Genomic DNA, 20,034 nt, shown 5'->3' with positions numbered 1-20,034 from the left:
GGGGAATTACTGAACCCTGGGGTGTGTGTCCTTTAAATTTTGATGCACACAGCTTTGCTAGGTTGCACTCTTAACAGTACTTTGATATTCGTGTTTCCCACACCCTCACCAGTTCCAGACTTTAACCATGCTTTCAGTATCTGGTGACCTCGTTACTTAATGTGTATGCTAATTACTGAGTTCCTCGTGAGCACCGAGCAGGGACTTGCCTGCTCTTGTCCCCTGCCTGCTTTTACATCAGGCTGTTTCTCTTTTCCACATTGCTTTACACTGATTGTTTAATATGAACTCTTAACCTTTTGTGATAAATATAAAATCCTCTCAACTTGTCTATTTGTATGGTGTTTTCTGTGGGTTTTTGTTTTTAATTATGATTCTGGATGAAATCAAAAACCTCTGTTCCTCCACAGCACCTAAACTGAGGTTTCACTTAGAAAGCTTTCCCTGCCCCGAGCTTTATCCTAGTCTCCCGTCTCTATTAATGCTCTCATAGTCTTTTAATGTTTAGAGCATTAATCCATCTGTATTTATTGTGGGATATAAGGAATCATCTCATCTCTTTAATAACTTATCATTCTTCACTGATTTTTTTTTTTTTTGGCATGCAGGATCTTAGTTCCCCGAGCAGGAAAGCATGGAGTCCTAACCACTGGACTGTCAGGGAATTTTCTCCATTGGTTTGTAATGCCACCTTGAATCATCTCTTCAACTCCCATGTATGCATGGGTCAGTTTCTGGATTTTGTTCTTGTCCACTGATTTATCTGTTCTGTGCTAATTATATACTGGATTTTTAGATTAGGTAGGAAAAAGCATCATCCTATTTGCAGTCTTCTCTGGCTTTCAAAAATGACATCCTGTCAGAAATCAATGTAAAAAATAGAACCAATGGGGTTTTTACAACCTGGAAGAAAATATGGCTGGATTTTTGTATTACCTAGTCTAGGGAAGCCTTTCTACCTGTGATTCAAAGTACAAATTCAATAAGACTGGTATAATTTGAATATATAAGTAAAAACTTCTATAAGAAAAGTTAAAAGGCAAGTAACAAACTGAGAGAAAGTATATGCAATAACATTAAAATATAAGGCATAATAACCCCTAACTGTATTGTGGAGAGGACTATGGTGTGCATGATATCAATGATAATTGTTACAGTTCCACTGTATATATTAATTACACTTATAAAATGTGTATGATCTATATAACAAATATTAATGATCCCCCTTCTGCAATTCAGTTCCCAGCTCAGACCGCCTATGTGGCTGTACGTTCATTCTGGAGGGCTGTGATTAAATTCCGGGGCACTGCCTTGAGCTACAACTAAGATGAGCTGTTTTTTTCTTCTTTTTTTTTTTCTGTTTGTTTGTTTGTTTTTCTTTTAGTCATAAAATAAACCCATTTTTTCTGCTTTGTATCTCAAAACCGTCACAGCTTTCCATGTTCTATTGTTCATCATCCTGACCTCTTAAAGTCCTTCAGACACAGTTGTTCACCCTCTGGATAATGTTGCCGTCAATAAGTTGACTTAGTCAGTGAGTCAGCACTGACCACCCACCGCACGCGTCTCTCACCCTAACAGCAGCAGGAGGGCTGGGGGCAGTCAGCTGTCCGGTGTTGAGAGCACCAGGCTGCTGGAGCCAGCTGCAGGCCCACCTGTGCCAGCCCCGCTCCTGCAGCCGGGGCTGGTCCTGGGCCAGGGCAGGTCCTGTGGTTCTCAAAAAACAGTTAGTTATGCTCTGCCCTGTACCAGAGCGTACTTGCCGTAGGAAGATGAGAATTTGCGTCTCCCATGTCATGGACTGTCCACTGGAACATTCCACCATGAAGGGCATGTCCAAGTGTGCTGCATCCAAGAAGATATGTGGATTCTGAGCATTTGAAATGTGGCTGGTGCAGCTGAGGAGCTGAGCTCTTCATTTCACTTTATCTTATTCTGCTTCACTTTAAATAAGCACATGTGGACCATGAAGCCCAGGACCACTGAAGATTTTAAATACGTTTTGTGTATCTATGATAAGGTTGGAAGAGGAAATGGCCACCCACTCCAGTATCCTTGTCTGGAGAAGACCGTGGACAGAGGAGCCTGGCGGGCTACAGTCCATGGGGTCGCAGACAGTTGGCCACAACTGAGCGACTAACACTACTGCTATGATAAGATGTTTGTCTTGCCATATGCGGGCCATTATCAGTGCTAACCACTTCTCTCCCTCTAGATTCGATCAGTCAGCACAAGGTCTGTGCCTCTGAGAACCATCTGCTGCCGTGATGAGGACGCCTCTCAGCCCACCGCTCATCCTTGGCCATGAAAGGATGCCTTCGTGTGTCATCACATTTGGGCACATGTGCGGTGTATGAAGAAACACCTTCGTGGGGCTTTCTGACGTCTGAGTGTGTGTCTCAGGGAAGTACTGACCCTCCCCTGTTGGGCCTTTTCTATGTAAACCTAGTCTGTGTGTCCCGGAGATGATCATAATTAAGTCCCAGGATTTGTCATTGAAGCACTGTACTGTTAAATAAAGGTTGGAAATTAAATCTGTTTATTACTGAGAACAAAGGAAACCTCCCCGACTCCTGCACCAACTTTCTTGGTTATCATCTGCTAGGTATGAAGGATGCTGGTCCATTATCACAGTTACACTGTAGGTCCCTGAGATTCCTTTCAAAGTAATTAATGAGGACAGGTGTCAGGAGCTGTAATTAATGATTATTGGCACCATGGAAGTAGCCCTGGCTTCTGTGAGCCTAGTTTCTGGTGAGGAGCTCATCACCCACTGCAGACCAGGGTCTCCGCAGGCCTCCAGGATGCCCGCCGTCCCCTGGAGGAAATGGGGATTCGGGATGACTCCTACACACACAGCCGCTCAGCTTGTCTCGGAGAGAAACGCTCAACCCAGCGAGGCTGCAGGCGCTGCATGATGCCCTCATGCGTCTGTTCCCTCATGGTACTCATCTCAGCTGCGATTTCTGCCTCCAATAAACATCGTGTGCATGCATGCTAAGTCGCTCTGAGTGACCCTATGGACTGTAGCCCCCTCGAACTTCTCTGTCCATGGGGTTCTCCGGGCGAGAGTACTGGAGTGGGTTGCCATTCCCTTCTCCAGGAGAATCTTCCCGACCCAGGGATGGAATCCACATCTCTTATGTCTCCTGCACTGGCAAGCAGGTTCTTTACCACTAGCGCGCCCTGGGAAGCCCCAAATAGATATCAAGTCTCAGCAAATACAGGGGATCTACTTATAGAATAAACCTTAGAGAAAGGCAGCAACAACGCACATGGAAATAATGAAGTGTTTTCTCTTGATGTAAACACAGCGTATGCCCCAAGCCCCTCTTAACACTACTGCCCAGCAACCGCCCCGCAGGTCTGGGTCCTTCCCCCCCACCGCATCCGCCCTGTTTCACAATGTCGTCCACTGAATCCTGGGCTTGGCTACTTTGGGGCTCAGGTATCAGTACTTTGGCAGAGCTCCCCTGACACCAGCAGTTGCTGGCAGCTGACCAAATGTGTGCCGACTCCCAGTGGGGACAGCCACGGAGCACTCCATCCCCCTGCCGTGGGGCCACAGACAGCCACCCAGACAATGTGTCCGCCAGGCCCACATCCTAACAGCAGAGCCCTGGTCCCTGATGCTGTCCACCAGCAGCCACTTGGTTCTCTTTCTAAAAGCTGTCTCTTAGAAGGTCACTTGTCTGTGCCAGGATTTCCACTAAGCATTTTGTGTGTGGCATCTTGTTTAATCCTCCCAGCAATCCTAAAAGTTAGTTACTACAAGTTTGCACCCCTTACCCAAACACATAGGACTAAAAGTGTCTCAGAGTTCTGAATTTTTAATTTTGAAAGGTATGTGGCTCTCACTACTTCTGTTCAACATTGTATCAGATATTCTACTGAGAGGAGGCCAGAAAAGAGATTAAAGGCATACAGACTGGAGATGAAGTAAAACTCTCAGATCACATAAACTATATGTAGGAAACAATAAGGAATCAAAAAAAAAAAAAAAATAGGCATGTTTAGCAAGACTATAGAATACCAAATCTATGTATTCTCAGTAAACAATTCAAACATGGAATTAAGAATACAGCTCCATTTACAATATCATCTAAAAATAAACTAACTAGGAATAAATTTAACCAAAAAAGTGTAAGATCTTTATACTGAAACCTACAAAAACATTTCTGGGAGAAATTAAAGATCCAAGTAATTGGAGAAATACACCAAGATGGATTAGAAGACTTCATAAGAGGGCTAATTTTCCTCAAAATTGATTTATATAATATAATCATCAAAATGCTAGTTTTGAAATGCTCATGCTAAAATGTTTATGAAAATGTAAAGAAGAAATTTCTTAGAAAAAGAACAAAGTTAGGGGATTTACACTACCTGATTTCAAAATTCACTGGCGTAAAGGTAGAATGCAAATCAAAGGAAGAGACTAGAGAATCTAGGTATAAACCCTCATGTTTATGGTCATTTGATTTCAACAAAGGTGCCAAGGCAATTCAGTGCAGTAAGATTTAAAAAAAAAAAAAACAACTTATATCCTTACCTCACATGCAGAAAGAAAGTGCACATAGATCCCCACCTCACACCACAACAGTGAACTCCGAGGGGCCAGAGCTGACCCGGGGTTTGTCGGCCACAGCACTGCTGGCATTTCCGACGGGATGATTCTGTGCTCTGAAGGCTGTTCTGGGCCCTGCAGTACCTTGAGCCCCATCACTGGCCTCTGTTAGGTATCACTGGTACACTCCACCAGCTGGGACCCTCCAGACTGTCTTCAGGTATCCCCACATGTGCCCTGGAGAACAAAACTTCCCAGCTGAGAACCACTGACCTAAAATTGTAAAATGTCTAGAAGAAAACACAGCACTCTGAAAGGTTAGCAGGGGTTTCCTACATGTGACCCTGAGGGCACAATTCATAAAAAAATAAAATGAACTGGACCTCGTCAAAGGTACAAGTTTTGTTTGAAAGAAACCATTTAGGAAATTAATAGACAAGTCACAGACTAGGTAAAATATTTTCAAAACATATCTGATGAAGGAACAGTGTCCAGACTATGTAAAGAACTTCTATTCAGTGGCGGAAATCAAACCAATACTGTAAAGCAATCATCCTTCAATTAAAAACAGATAAGAAAAAAAAAACATAAAAGCAAGCAAAAAAGAATTTCTATTCATTAACAAGAAGACTGGCCAAAAGACATTTCACACAGAACATGTAGACATGACTAAGTACATGATGTTCAACATCATTGGTCATTAGATGCAAAGTAAAAGCACACGGGGATGCCGCCACGCCGTCGGGAACAACTGCAGCCAAAAATCCTGACAACCCAAGAGCTGACCAACCTGTGCAGAGCCTAGAACTCTTGTGCACCGCTGGCATGGCTATCATTCAGCAGTTTCCTTTAAAAACTAAACATGCACTTACCGTGTAATCCGGCAACTTTACTCTTAGGTGTGTACCCAAGAGAACTGAAAATGTGACTGCAGAAGGACTTGCACACAGATGTTCATAGCAACATTATTCACACCAGCCAAAAGCTAGGAGCAATCCATCAACTGAAAAATGGGTAAACAAAACCTGCTGTATCCATACCGCAGATCGCTACTCAGCAATAAAAAACAGCGAAGAACTGATGGAGGCAGCAGTGTGAACCATCCCCAGGAACATGGAAGGAGAAGGAAGCCAGACTCCAAGACTACGTGCTGTGTGATTCCACTTAGATAACATTTCTATAGAACGCAGAACTACAGAGACAGAAAACAGTGTCCTGCCACTGGGGGTAGAAATGGGAATAGACAGCAAACATTTTGGGGTGATAGGAGTATTCTAAAACTTGACTGTAATTTTGGTCCTACAACTGTATCCCTTTACTAACATCATTGAACAGTACATTTTCCGTGGTAAGCTTTACAGAATGTGAATTATACCTCAATAAAGTTATTGGCTCAGTTGGTAAAGAATCTGCCTGCAATGCAGGAGACCCAGGTTCAATCCCTGGGTGGGGAAGATCCCTTGGAGAAGGGAATGGCAACCCACTCCAGTATTCTTGCCTGGAAAATCCCATGGACAAAGGAGCCTGGTGGGCTAGAGTCATGGGGTCACAAAGAGTCGGACACAACTTAGCAACTAAACCACCACCAAAGTTATTAAAGATTTTTTAAAAAGCTACATGGCAACCTTGGAGCTGTGCCTCTCAGAGACCATCTTTAAGAAAGAATCTTGTGTTCAGCTGGAATGAATAGCTAACTGCTGGTGACACCTTAAAGACCCACCAAAGCTTTCAAACCAAGGCTACGCCCTTCATGGGTGGTCGGCGCCTGGGGGCATCGGGGGCCTAGCTGCTTCTGATAAAGCCTCTTGGCCTGCAGGAGCCCCATCTCCAGCTGCAGCGTGGAGGCTCTCCCTGCCCACCCCTGGTCCTCTCAGCTGTGTCACAAGCTCTCCTCATGGGATCCTGCTTCCTGCCCTCTATACTGTTTGCACAAGTTGTTCCCAACAAACTCCCTGCTCTCTGAGCCCACCAGTCAGCCCCCACCCCGAGGACTCACCCTGAGGACAGTGAGCACGGTGAGCCTGTGACCCCCCACCCCCGAGCACTTGGAGGCCGTAGTCTCACGTTTCTCCCACGACACAAACCACGTGGAGTGGGACACGCAAAACTACTGGTCATCTCACAGACACTCGGGTCAGATTTTTGCCTCTCATTCAAGAAACCTCTATTTTAGTGCTTTTGGATTTGGCAGTTGTAGACTGGGAGCTCTGGGGCTTCTATCATCATCTGTGGATACTCTGCTTTTCAGAGATCTCATCACTTCTAGAGAAGAGAGGCACCTAAAGCAGTGCATGGAAGGACTGCAGGCTGAACACGGGGAGTCCATGCCCAGAACTGCCAGCTTGTCAGGTTGACCCGTGCAGCTCTGAGCATGTCCAGTGGGTGGGTAATGATCTGTGTTTAAAGTGTTTACTTGTTGGATGAACCTAGAAATTGTCATACTGCGTGAAGTCAAACAAAGGAGAAATAGTGTATGACATCCCTTATATGTGGAATCTAAAAAGAAGTTACACAAATAAATTTATTCACAAAACACAGAGAAACTCACAGACTCAGAGAATAAACTTACAGCTGCCCAGGAGAAGAATGTGGGGAGGGGATAGTTAGGGAGTTTGGGACTGACATGTACACTCTGCTTTATTTAAAATGGATAATGAACAAGGACCTACTGGACAGCACAGGGAACTCTGCTCAATGTTATATGGCAGCCTGGATGGGAAGGGAGTTTGGGGGAGAGTGGATACACATATATGTATGGCTGAGTCCCTTCACTGATCACCTTAAACTGTCACAACACTGTTAATTCACTGTTTTGTTGCTGTTATTCAGTCGCTAAGTAGTGTCCAACTCTTTGCAACCTATGGACTGTAGCACGCAAGACCTCACTGTCCCCTACTATCTCCCAGAGGTTGCCCAAGTTCATGTCCTTTGAATCAGTGATGCTTCCCACCATTCTACATCACAGTCATCCAAGTCTGCCCCAACCACTAATGCCAAAGAAGGTGAAGTTGAATGGTTCTGTGTAGACCTCCAAGACCTTCTAGAACTAATACCAAAACAAAGATGTCCTTTTCATCATAGGGGACTTGAATGCAAAAGTAGGAAGTCAAAGAGTTACCTGGAGTAACAAGCAAGTTTGGCCTTGGAGGAAGGAATGAAGCAGGGCAGAGGCTAACAGAGTTTTGCCAAGAGAACACACTGGTCATAGCAAACACCCTCTTCCAACAGTGATTCTACACATTACCAGATGGTCAATACCAAATTCAGATTTGTTATATTCTTTACAGATGAAGATGGAGAAGCTCTATACAGTCAGCAAAAACAAGACCAGGAGCTGACTGTGGCCCAGATCATGGCCTCCTTATTGCAAAATTTAGATTTAAATTGAACAAAGTAGGGAAAACCATTAGGCCATTCAGGTATGACCTAAATCAAATCCCTTATGATTATACAGTGGAAATGAGAAATAGATTCAAGGGACTTGATCTGATACAGAGTGCCTGATGAACTATGGACGGAAGTTTGTGACATTGTACAGGAGACAGTGATCAAAACTATACCCAAGGAAAAGAAATGCAAAAAGGCTAAATGGTTGTCTGAGGAGGCCTTACAAATAGCTGAGAAGAGAAGAGACGTGATAGGCCAAGAAGAAAGGGAAAGATATACCCATCTGAATTCAGAGTTCCAAAGAATAGCACGGAGAGAGAAGAAAGCCTTCCTCAGTGACCAGTGCAAAGAAATAGAAGGAAATAATAGAATAGGCAAGACTAGAGATCTCTTCAAGAAAATTAGAAATGCCAAGGGAACATTTCATGCAAAGATGGGCTCAATAAAGGACAGAAATGGTATGGACCTAGCAGAAGCAGAAGATGTTAAGAAGAGGTGGCAAGAATACAGAACAATTATACAAAAAGAGGTCTTAATGACCCAGATAACCACAATGGTGTGAGCAGTTACAAAGAACAAGACATCCTGGAGTGTTATGTCAAATGGGCCTTAGGAAGCATTACTAAGAACAAAGCTAGTAGAGGTGATGGAATTCCAGCTAAGCTATTTCAAATCCTAAAAGATGATGCTGTGAAAGTGCTGCAGTCAATATGCCAGGAAATTTGGAAAACTGAGCAGTGACCACAGAACTGGAAAAGGTCAGTTTTCATTCCAATGCCAAAGAATGTTCAAACTGCAGCATAATTTTACTCATCTCACACACTAGCAAGGTAATGCTCAAAATCCTTGAAGCTAGGCTTCAACAGTACATGAACCAAGAACTTCCAGATGTACAAGCTGGATTTAGAAAAGGCAAAGGAACCAGAGGTCAAATTGCCAACATCCATTGGATCATAGGAAAAGCCAGAAAAGTCCAGAAAACATCTGCTTCACTGACTAGGCTAAAGCCTTTGACAGTGTGGATCACAAAAAACTGTAGAAAGTCCTTACAGAGATGGGAATACCAGACCACCTTCTGCCTCCTGAGAGACGTGTATGCAGGTCAAGAAGCAACAGAACTGGACATGGAACTACAAAACTGGAAAAGGAGTATGTCAAGTCTGTATATTGTCACCCTGCTTGTTTAACTTATATGCAGAGTACATCATGAGAAACGCTGGACTGGAGGAAGCACAAGCTGGAATCAAGATTGCTGGGAGAAATATCGATAACCTCTGATATGCAAATGACAGCACCCTAATGGCAGAAAGCAAAGAGGAACTAAAGAGCCTGTTGATGAAGGTGAAAGAGGAGAGTGAAAAACCTGGCTTAAAATTCAGCATTCAAAAAATGAAGATCATGGCATCTGGTTCCATTACTTCATGGCAAACAGATGGGGAAAAAATGGAAACAATGACAGAGTATATTTTCTTGGGCTCCAAAATCACTAGATGGTGACTGCAGCCATAAAATTAAAAGACACTTGCTCCTTGGAAGAAAAGCTATGACAAACCTATACAGCATATTAAAAAGCAGAGACATCACTTTGCCAACAAAGGTCCTTCTAGTCAAAGCTATGGTTTTTCCAGTAGTCATGTACGGATGTGAGAATTGGACCATAAAGAAGGCTGAGTGCTAAAGAACTGATGCATTTGAACTATGGTGTTGGAGAAGACTCTGGAGGGTCCCTTGGACTGCAAGGAGATCCAACCAGTCAATTCTAAAGGGAATCAGTCCTGGGTGTTCATTGGAAGGACTGATGCTGAAGTTGAAACTCCAATACTTTGGCCACCTGATGCAATGAGCCAACTCATTAGAAAAAACCCTGATGCTGGGAAAGATTGAAGGCAGGAGGAGAAGGGGATGACAGGATGAGATTATAGGATGGTATCACTGAGTCAATGGACATGAGTTTGCACAAACCTCTGGAGATGGTGATGGACAGGGAAGCCTGGCGTGCTGCAGTCCGTGAGGTCACAAAGAGTTGGACATGACTGAGCAACTGTATGACAACAAATCCAACCATCTCATCCTCTCCAATGCAAAATAATGTTTTTTAAAAATGTTTGCTAATATCTATCACATGCAGGTGACTACCCTCATATTACCACACGATCCTTAAACTCAGAATCAATGTGTTTCCAAGAAACCTTACTTAACAGCTGTTTTCAGCCTTTGTTAAATGGCAGAACCCTTGAAGTGAGGTCTCATGAAAGCTGCAGTAGACAGGACAGCTGGCAGGAGCACTGCTCTGGTTAAAGATTGAGGAGGGAGAGAGGTCCAGACCTTGGCCCAGAGGTCCTGATCTTGTCCATGGGGTCACCCCTCGCAGCGCCTCTGTGGATACTTCTGATGTGTCTCAAAACCACTCATCTGGCCCAGCCCTCCACTTCACTATCAGAAAAGCTGCCCCTTCCAACATCATTCAACTAATGAGCAACTAATCCTACAAAAACAATCTAAACTCAGAACTCCTCACCCACACTGTGGCCACTCTTTGCACCCGAGATGGCACAAACTGAACGTGTCTTTGCGTAAGGGATAGCCTAGATCAAACTCAGTAAACTGCTTGATAGGCAAACAACACTGAACAGGAAGAAGTACAAATGAGGTGTCCTTTGATGTTGTCAATGAAAGTGTCTTTGTGTTTGGCAAGCCACTCTTGTGCACCCAGTGCCGCTTTTTTACTAGAACATCTTTCACCATGTGATACATTAAATATTATCCTCTCATATTTTTAGAAATGCCATTTAGGGGCTTAAAAGATTTAATTTCTAGATAGTTACTTAAAACCATGCCCCTTTGTAACTGTGTTTGAAAAGCGTTGGAGAAAACTCTGAGCTTGAGAGCTTAAGGAAGGGTTTAAAGAGGGCTTCTCAAACTCAAACGTGAATTTGCACTTTGAAAAGGCAGATTGTGCTTCTGTAGATCTGGGTGGGGCCTGAAATGTTGCGTTTATAAAAAGCTCCCAGACAATGTCATGGAAGCTGCTTGAATAGCGAGGATCTAGAATACTCAGAGGGATCAAACACTATTTAGTTGTAGACAGGAATTAATGATTTGGAGATTTTAATGTCTTTTTCAACCAAATTCTGTTTCTAGCAGAGTGTTGCAGTTATGCTGTAAAATTCCTATTGAGGTATTTCTGTGAAAATGCCTAGGGCGGGGACTCTCAACCCTGACAGAATGTTAGAATCATCTGAGGAGTTTAAAAATACAAAATCGAACTTTACTCGTGGTTCAGGGCTTAGGAGTCTGCCTGGTGATGCAGGGGACACAGGTTCAATCCCTGCTCCCAGAGGATCCCGCATGCTCTGGGGCGGCAAGGCCCAAGCGCTGCAACCGCTGAGCCCGTGCTTCCCAACAAGAGAAGCCGGACGGAGCACTGCAGCAGGGGCCCCGCGAAGCCAAAGTTAAATCAATTTAATTCAACAAAAAGCATGAAAACTGCACAGTCATCAGGGGTTCTGACTTAACTCACCTGGGCATCCATATATTTGGGTGGGGGGTGGATTTCTCTATTTAGTTCTATGCAGTTTTATACATGTAAACTGCATAGTACTAAAATAATTACCATATGATCCAGCAATTCTACTTCTGGGTATTTATCTGCAGTAAATGAAAACATTAACTCAAAAAGATATCTGCACCTCCATGTTCACTGCAGCATTATTTACAATAAGAAGACATGGAAACAACCTAAGTGTTCATAGATGGATAAAGAAAATGTGATCATGTGATACACACACACACACACACACACACACACACACACACACACTATGGAAAATTACTCAGCCATGAAAAAGGAAATCCTGGCATTTGTGACAACACAGATTGATGGTTAGTGCCTTATTCTAAGTAAAATAAGTCAGAGGAAGTCAAAAAGTATTTTCTTGCTTATATGTGGATTCTACAAAAAACGAACTCAGAGATACAGAGGACAGTTTGGTGGTCCCCAGAGATGGGGGTGGGGAGCAGACAACATGGCTGAAGATGGTCAAAAGGTGCAAATTCCAGGTATAACATAAGTAAATGCTAGAGACATAGATGCAACACAGTGACTATAGTTAATGTTACTGTATTGCGTACTTGAAAGCTGCTAAGACAATAAGTCTTAAAAGTTCTGATAAGAAAAAGATTACATAATTGTCAATACTTGTGACAGATGTTAACTGAGTTGTAGTGATAATTATACATAAATCAATATGTCACAAAGCTGAAACTAATATATCATGTTAATTATGGCTAAATAAAAAGGAGGAAATAATAAGGTAAAACCTTTTTCTAGGACCCCTCCCCTTCAAAACAAAAAACTATATAAGTACAATACTTTAAAGGAATATTTTGTTCAATCATATATAAGTAAAATAAAGTAGAGTAAAACATACCCATATACACACATGATGGTCAACCCAAATATTACAAGATGAATACATTAATAAATTAAAGGAGGAAATAATGTGTGATTGTCTCTAAATAAATAGGAAAATAATTTTAAGTGAACATGTAGTAATGATGAAAACTCTTAGTATCATCTTCTGATAGGGATATTTTCTGAGTCAAATATAGCTCATGGTGAAACTAGACATAATCTTTTAAAAGTCTGAAACAGGGTAAGGTTACTTATTCTCATCACTGCTATTCAACACTTAGTGGGGGTTCTAGCCATATGGCAAAACAAAGGAAATAAGAAGTCCAATGATTATGAAGAAAAAACCAAAACTGTCCTAACTTGTGAAAGATAGAGTTATCTACATAGAAAAGCCCAGGAATATTTTCAAATAAATTATTAGAGTTCAGAAACATTTGGGGCACAAAAATCAATATAAAATAATAATGTATTCCTGGGGGCTTGCATGTTGGCTCAGAGGTAAAGAGTCTTCCTGCCAATGCAGGAGACATGGGTTCGATCCCTGGTCCAGGAAGATCCCACATGCTGCAGGCAGCTGAGCCGGTGTGCCGCAACCACTGGGCCTGAGCTCTAGAGCCGGGTGCTGCGGCTGAGCCCGCAGACTGCAGTCACTGCAGTCCATGCACCCTGGAGCCAGTTCTGCAAGAAGAGGGCTCACCACAATGGGACTCCTCCACACACAACGAGGGAAAAGCCCGTGCAGCAGCGAAGACCCAGCAGTCAGATAGATAAAGTTATCAAAGTGCATTCCCATCTACTAACAACTTCAAAAAAGATATACATAAAACAACATCAAAAAGCGTGAGATACTTTAAAAACAGATAAATTGTGCATAGAATACTGGGGAAATTATAAATTATTATTAATAAAATGCCTTAAGAACATCTAAATAAATGAAGACTAACATGAAATACATTAAGTACACAAAAAGGCATACAACATGTGTGTAGGAAGACAATGTAGTTAAGATGTCAATTTCCCCCGAAATCTATAAAGTCAGTTCTGTTGTTTGTGTATATGTTTGGGTTCTGACAGGCTGATTCTCAGAGGTCCCTAATATTCAAAACTCTCCTGAATAGAAGAATATGTGACAAGGCTTGTTCTACCAGATGAGATGAGTCATAATAGAGCAGTCGTAATTAAGGCAGTGCAGGAAGATGTAGGGGTAAGGGTAAATACACAGATCAGCAGAAAAGAATAGCAAGAAATGGACCCCCAGGTGTATAGGAAGTTAGTATATAACAAAGATGGTCTGACAAGTTAGAGAGACATCATGGAAAATTGCGTTATTCATATGGGGAAAAAGACTCTGCTTCACACCATATACACAGAAAAATCAACTCCAGGTGGATAAAGTCTAAAGCTTTACGAATATAAGAAAAGCTTTGTAAGTGGGAAGGATTTCTTAAAGACACCACCATCCTTAAAGCAAAATAACATAAAATAAATTGTATGATAGAAATTTCAACAAATAAATAATAAAAGTTAAGACATCCATATAAAGAATAATTACCAAAACAAAGTTAAAATACCAACCACACAGGCAAAATACCCTGTAAACATAGTGAATGAGGGAAGACATTCCTGCAATATTCACATACAATAGAACATGAGAGAATTTATAGTGGAGAAAATAATAGACCATGTATAAGTATTGGAAGGCCTTTTTCACACTCCAAACCTTGTGCGATATCGGGTAATTCATAGTGGAGAACAAAATGCATCTCCTAAGCTTTTCCCTCCCACCACCCACTTGAAGCCTCCAAGTTTGCATCATCTGTGATAAAATTCAGACATGAAAGGTGTAGCAACGTTGTTGTTCACGGCCCAAAAGCTAATGAGAAACAGTGAATTCAAAATGGGGCTGAATCCCAGCATGAAAAGTATATTTGAATATACATATATTTAAGAAGCAGAGGAACTGTGGAACAACGTGCTATCTACTCTGAACACAAAGCTTTAACTGTCCTTCCACAGTCAGGCTGATAGCAAACTCCACCGGCACGTCCCAGCTCTGTCCTCGTCATCAGCACAGTCCTAACAGAGCTCCCCTCTCCCTGCGAGCCCAGGAGAATGGGGGGACGGGGAGGGGCAGGAGAGGGAGGGAGAGAGGGATAGTCACCTCTCTCACCCCTAAGCTTGGTGCTTCTTTTTACTTCCTTAGTAACAGTCAGCTATGATATTTATGAGGTTTTCCTAGAAACATGCTTATTTACAACCCTTATGCACCATTAAATCACACTTTTCATTTTATTCATCAAATGTTAATGGTTCTACAGACACCCACTCTCCCATCCAGGGTCCCACTCAGGCACCAGAAACTCTGAGTCAGAGGCTGGAAACTGCTGGGAACTGGCAGGTGGGAACAACACACAGTAGAGTAGTAGGACTCTCACATTTTTTATTTTTGGGGGGGGCCATGCCACACCACCTGTGGAATCTTGGTTCCCCAGCCAGGGGTCGAACCCACAAGCCTTGCGTTGGAAGCTCGGAGTGTTAACCACTGGACTGCCAGGAAAGTCCCCCTCACCTCTGAGCTTGGGAGCAATGGTGTTAGCAGAAAGGATTGGGTGTGAGTATCTAGGGAAAGACTGGGGAGAAGCGGTCGAGGCAGGGGGTCGGGATGACTGGATGAGAAGGCTTTGGGGGAAAGAGGAAACAGCGGCATAGCTAAAGTGTCTCAGGGGCACTGATCTAGCAGAGACAGCCCTCAGCCTGCTCTGAGAGATCAGCCGTCTCCCATGGCCGCCCTCTTAGAGCGATCTGCTCCTTACCCCAGGGAGACACCTGGCAGCCATCCGGCCGCCCCGTTAGCGAGGAGCGGAGACCTGGCTTCGGGACCTGGCGGCCTCCGTGGTCAGGCCAGAGGCCCAGCGTCAGGAAAGCCACGTGCTAGGCAAGGAGAAGGCCTCGGGTGTGCAATGTACAGTGTTTGCCTTTACCCACGTGCAGCCAGGACGGGCAGCCAGCCAAGGAGACCCCCAGATTAGGGGCAGTTACAGGCCCGGTCGTCTGCCAGGCTACTCTCTGTGGCTGCTCTGTGCCCCCCTGAGAGTGTGCCAAGTCGCTTACTCACGCCCGACTCTTTGTGACCCCATGGACCATGGCCCGCCAGGCTCCTCTGTCATGGGATTCTCCAGGCGTGAACACAGGAGTGGGTTGCAATTTCCTTTTCCAGGGGATCTTCCTGACCCGGGGACTGAAACTGCATCTCTTACATCTCCTGCTTTGACAGGCGGATTCTTCACCACTGTGCCACCTGGGAAGCCTGCTCCAAAAGATTCATTCACTCAACAAGTGTTTACTAAGCCCCTATTGTGTGCAAGGCTCTGGGGAAAAACACCGTAAGACAGCTACTGTCTCTGCCCTTTTAAAGGAAATGTTTCTATGGGAAAAGCAGGTTAAAGTATCTAAGTTTATTTTCGTGAATAAAGGAACAGGAATGGAGACAGAGAATCATGGGGAGGGGAGCTCATTTAGACAGCATGGCCAGGAAAGGCTTCTAAGATGCCAACATTTAGCTAGCTAGCTCAGAAACAAAGAGCTAGCCATTCTAAGAGTGAAAGGAAAAGTTTTCTAGGTGGGGGAAATAACACACACAAAGATCCCAAGGTAAGAAGGAGTGCTCAGTCGTGTCCGACTCTTTGCGACCCCATGGACTACACAGTGCATGGAATTCTCCAGGCCAAAATACAGGAGTGCGTAGCCATTCCCTCCTCTAGGGAAGCTTCCCAACCCAGGGATTGAACCCAGGTCTCCCGCATTGCAGGCAGATTCTTTACCAGCTGAGCCACAAGGGAATAAAGAGATGTTATCTTTAAAAAAAAAAAAAAAAAGGCAAGCAAGGAAGAGACTGGTATGTGATAGGGTTGGAGAAAAGCAAGAGACAGACCAGGTACAATGTGTAGGTCATGCAAAAAAAAAAGGTATTTCATGACAAAGCTACTGGGAAACCAGGGAGGGATTTAGACAGAAGAATGTACGATCCTTTTATAATGACTTCTGCAGCTCCTGTAGAGAAGGAATTGGAAGGGGACAAGAAGAGAATTGGGGACCAGGTAGGAGGCTTTGGCAGTAATCTAGGCAAGAGATGATCATGACAGTAAAGATTCTGAGAGTGGATCTATAATATATTTTTGAGATAGAAACAATAGGGTTTGCCAAAAGATGGATTCAATGTGTAGGGTAAGAGAAAGAAGAACCAAGAGTGACTCCTAGAGAAACAAAGAAAAGAAGGTACAATCTGTAGGACGTTTATCAGGTTAACCTTAAAAATGCACTCCCATATACAGTAGGTGCAGACAAATACTGTTTGATTCCACTTATATAAGGTGCCTAGAAGAGTCAAATTCACAGAGTCAGAAATACATTGGTAGAGACCAGTGGGGTAGGGGGTGGGGAGGGGGAATGTGGATCTAGTGTTTAACGGGGACAGTGTTTCAGTTTAGAAAGGTGAAAAACTCGGGAGACGGATGATGGTGAAAGTTGTACAACAATTAGTGCCACAAAACTGTACAGTTGATTATGATTGAAACAGTCTTTTGTATTACGTGACTTCTACGATAAAAGAAAATTTTTAAAAAGAGTGACTGCTAGAGTCTTGCTGAGTGACTGGGTAGATGATGCTTCCGTGTCACGGCTCTATGAATAAGAAGTAAAGGCAAAGGTGTGGAGCATGGATATGTCAGCTTTTATGTTATACTGCTGTAACAAACAGCCCACAAATGTTTACAATGGCTTTGGAGAAGGAAATGGCAACCCACTCCAGTACTCTTGCCTGGAAAATCCCATGGACAGAGGAGCCTGGTGGGCTACAGTCCATGGGGTCGCAAAGAGTCGGACTGGACTGAGCGACTTCACTTTCTTACAAGACTTTACTGTAATGAATTATCTCAGCAGCTTATTTTTGGCCCCACTATATATCCAAATGGCTTCCCAGGTGGCTCAGTAGTGAAAAATCCACCTGCCAATGCAGGAGACGTGGGTTCCATCCTTGGGTCGGGACGGTCCCCTGGAGAAGGAGATGGCCACCCACCACTCTTGCCTGGGAAATCCCTTGAACAGAGTAGCCTGGAGGGCTAGTCCTTGAGAGTCGCAAAAGAGTCAGGCACAACTTAGCAACTAAACTGTGACAAAAACATCCAAAACTGTAAGCCAGATAGAGCTCTGTTGTGTATGTTTTGCTAGGACGCAGAGTAAAGCGTTGTAGTTTTCATTCTGGAGACCACGGGATTTCAGCTCTTGTTTCTTCTGGTCTGCCTTCTGATGGACGAGGATAAGAGGCTTGTGCAAGCTTCCTGATAGGAGGGACTGGTGTGAGAGACACTGGCCCTAGCTCTTGTGGGCAGAGCTCAATAAATCTTTAATCCAATTTTTTGCTGGTGGATGGGACTGTGTTCTCTCCCAGTAGTTTGGCCAGAGGCAGCCCCGTCCTGGAGTTTTCAGTCCCTATGGTGGGGCTAAGAGTGACCTCATGCCAGCATGCCGCACCCCCCATGCCTGCTGCTGCCCATGCCCCTGACCCCACGGCAGGCCATAGCTGATGCTCTTCAGGAGATTCACAAACAGGCAAGTCTGGCTCAGCCTCGTTTGGGTCACTGCCCCTTTCCCCTGGGTCCTGGTGTGCACAAGGTTTTGTTTGTGCCCTCCAAGAGTCTCTGTTTCCCCCAGTCTTGTGGAAGTTCTATAATCCAATCACACAGACCTTCAAACCTGGGGATTCCCAGTCCCTTTGCCCGATCCCCAGGTTGGGAAGCCTGCTCTGGGACCAAGATCCTTCACATCAGGGCGAGAACTTCTTTGGTATAATTGTTCTCAAGCTTGTGGGTCACCCACCTGCCGCTCTGTGGTCATGGTAGACAGTTCTGACAAAACATGGTCCACTGGAGAAGGGAATGGCAAACCCCTTCAGTATTCTTGCTTTGAGAACCCCAAGAACAGTATGAAAAGGCAAAAAGATACGACACCAGAAGATGAGCCCCCCAGGTCAGTAGGTGTCTAATATGCTCCTGGGGAAGGGTGAAAAAACAGCTGTAGAAGAATAAAGAGGCAGAGTCAAAGCAGAAATGGCACACAGTTGTGGATGTCTGGTGGTGAAAGTGAAGTCCAATGCTGTAAAGATCGGACAATGTTACACAAGAACCTGGAATGTTAGGACCACAAATCAAGGTAAATTGAATGCGGACAAACAGGAGATGGAAAGAGTGAACACTGACATTTTAGGAGTCAGTGAACTAAAATGAATGGCAATAGGTGACTTTAATTCAGATGACATTATATCTACTACTGTGGGAGAGAATCCCTTAGAAGAAACAGAATAGCCCTCATAGTCAATAAGAGTCTGAAATGCAGTACTTGGGTGAAATTTCAAAACAGAAAGACAGAATGATTCTCATTCGTTTCCAAGGCAAATCATTCAATATCACAGTAATCTAAGCCTATGCCTTGACCGCTAATGCTAAATAAACTGAAATTGAACCATTCTATGAAAACCTACAAGATCTTCTAGAACTAACACTGAAATAAGATGTCCTTTTCATCATAGGGGATTGGAATGCAAAATTAGGAAGTCAAGAGATACCTGAAGTAACAGGCAAGTTTGACCTTGGAGTACAAGATGAAGCAGGGCAAAAGCTAACAGAGTTTTGCCAAGAGAATGCACTGGTCTTAGCAAACAACTTCTTCCAATGACACAACAGATGACTGTACACATGGACATCACCAGATGGTCAATACCAAAATCAGATTGATTATATTCTTTGTAGCCGAAGGAGAAGCTCTATACAATCAGCAAAAACAAGACCAGGAGCTGACTGTGGCTCAGATCATGAACTCCTTATTGCCAAATTCAGGCTTAAAATTGAAGAAAGTGGGGAAAACCACTAGGCCACTCAGGACTGACCTAAATCAAATCCCTTATGATTAAACAGTGGAGGAGACAAATACATTCAAGGGATTAGATCTGATAGATGAGTGCCTAAAACTCTGTGGACGGAGGTTCATAACACTATACAGGAAGTGGTGACCAAAACCAAGGGAAAAAAAACACAAGAAGGCAATATGGTTGTCTGAGGAGGCCTTACAAATAAATAGCTGATAAAAGGAAAGAAGCAAAAGACAAAGGAGAAAGGGCAAGATACCAACTGAATGCAGAATTCCAAAGAATAGCAAGGAGAGATAAGAAAGCCTTCTTAAGGAAAGAGTGCAAAGAAATAGAGGAAAACAATAGAATGGGAAAGTCTAGAGACCTATTTGAGAAAACTGGAGATACCAAGGGAATATGTCATGCAAAGATGGGTACAATAAAGGACAGAAACAGCAAGGACCTAACCAAAGCATCAGGGATCAAGAGGTGGCAAGAAGATGCAATTGTACAAAAAAGTCCTTAATGACCCAAATAACCACAATGGTGTGGTCATTAACCTAGGGCCAGACATCCGGAGTGTAAATACAACGGGGCCTTAGGAAGCATTAATACAAACAAAACAAGTGGAGGTGATGGAATTCCAGCTGAACTGATTCAGTTCCTAAAAGATGATGATGCACTCAATACGTCAGCAAACTTGGAAAACACAGCACTGGACATGGGACTGGAAAAGATCAGTTTTCATTCCAATCCAAAGAAAGACAA

At 43.6% G+C, this 20,034-nt stretch overlaps 1 protein-coding gene across 11 annotated transcripts in view; it reads left to right on the top strand.

The window, feature by feature from the left end:
• Positions 1-2,534, top strand: part of MCPH1 (microcephalin 1) — a 220,807-nt gene extending 218,273 nt beyond the window's left edge. For all 11 annotated transcript variants that reach the window (XM_070460140.1, XM_070460139.1, XM_070460145.1 and 8 more), the window contains one exon: positions 2,216-2,534. In XM_070460140.1, the coding sequence (XP_070316241.1) occupies positions 2,216-2,268 (53 nt within the window). In that variant the 3' untranslated portion in view covers positions 2,269-2,534. The remainder of the gene's footprint in view (positions 1-2,215) is intronic.
• Positions 2,535-20,034: the final 17,500 nt, after the last annotated feature.

This window comes from Odocoileus virginianus, chromosome 32 (assembly GCF_023699985.2).
Source record: "Odocoileus virginianus isolate 20LAN1187 ecotype Illinois chromosome 32, Ovbor_1.2, whole genome shotgun sequence".
NCBI lineage: Eukaryota > Metazoa > Chordata > Mammalia > Artiodactyla > Cervidae > Odocoileus > Odocoileus virginianus.
This window is presented reverse-complemented; position numbering and strand designations above follow the sequence as displayed.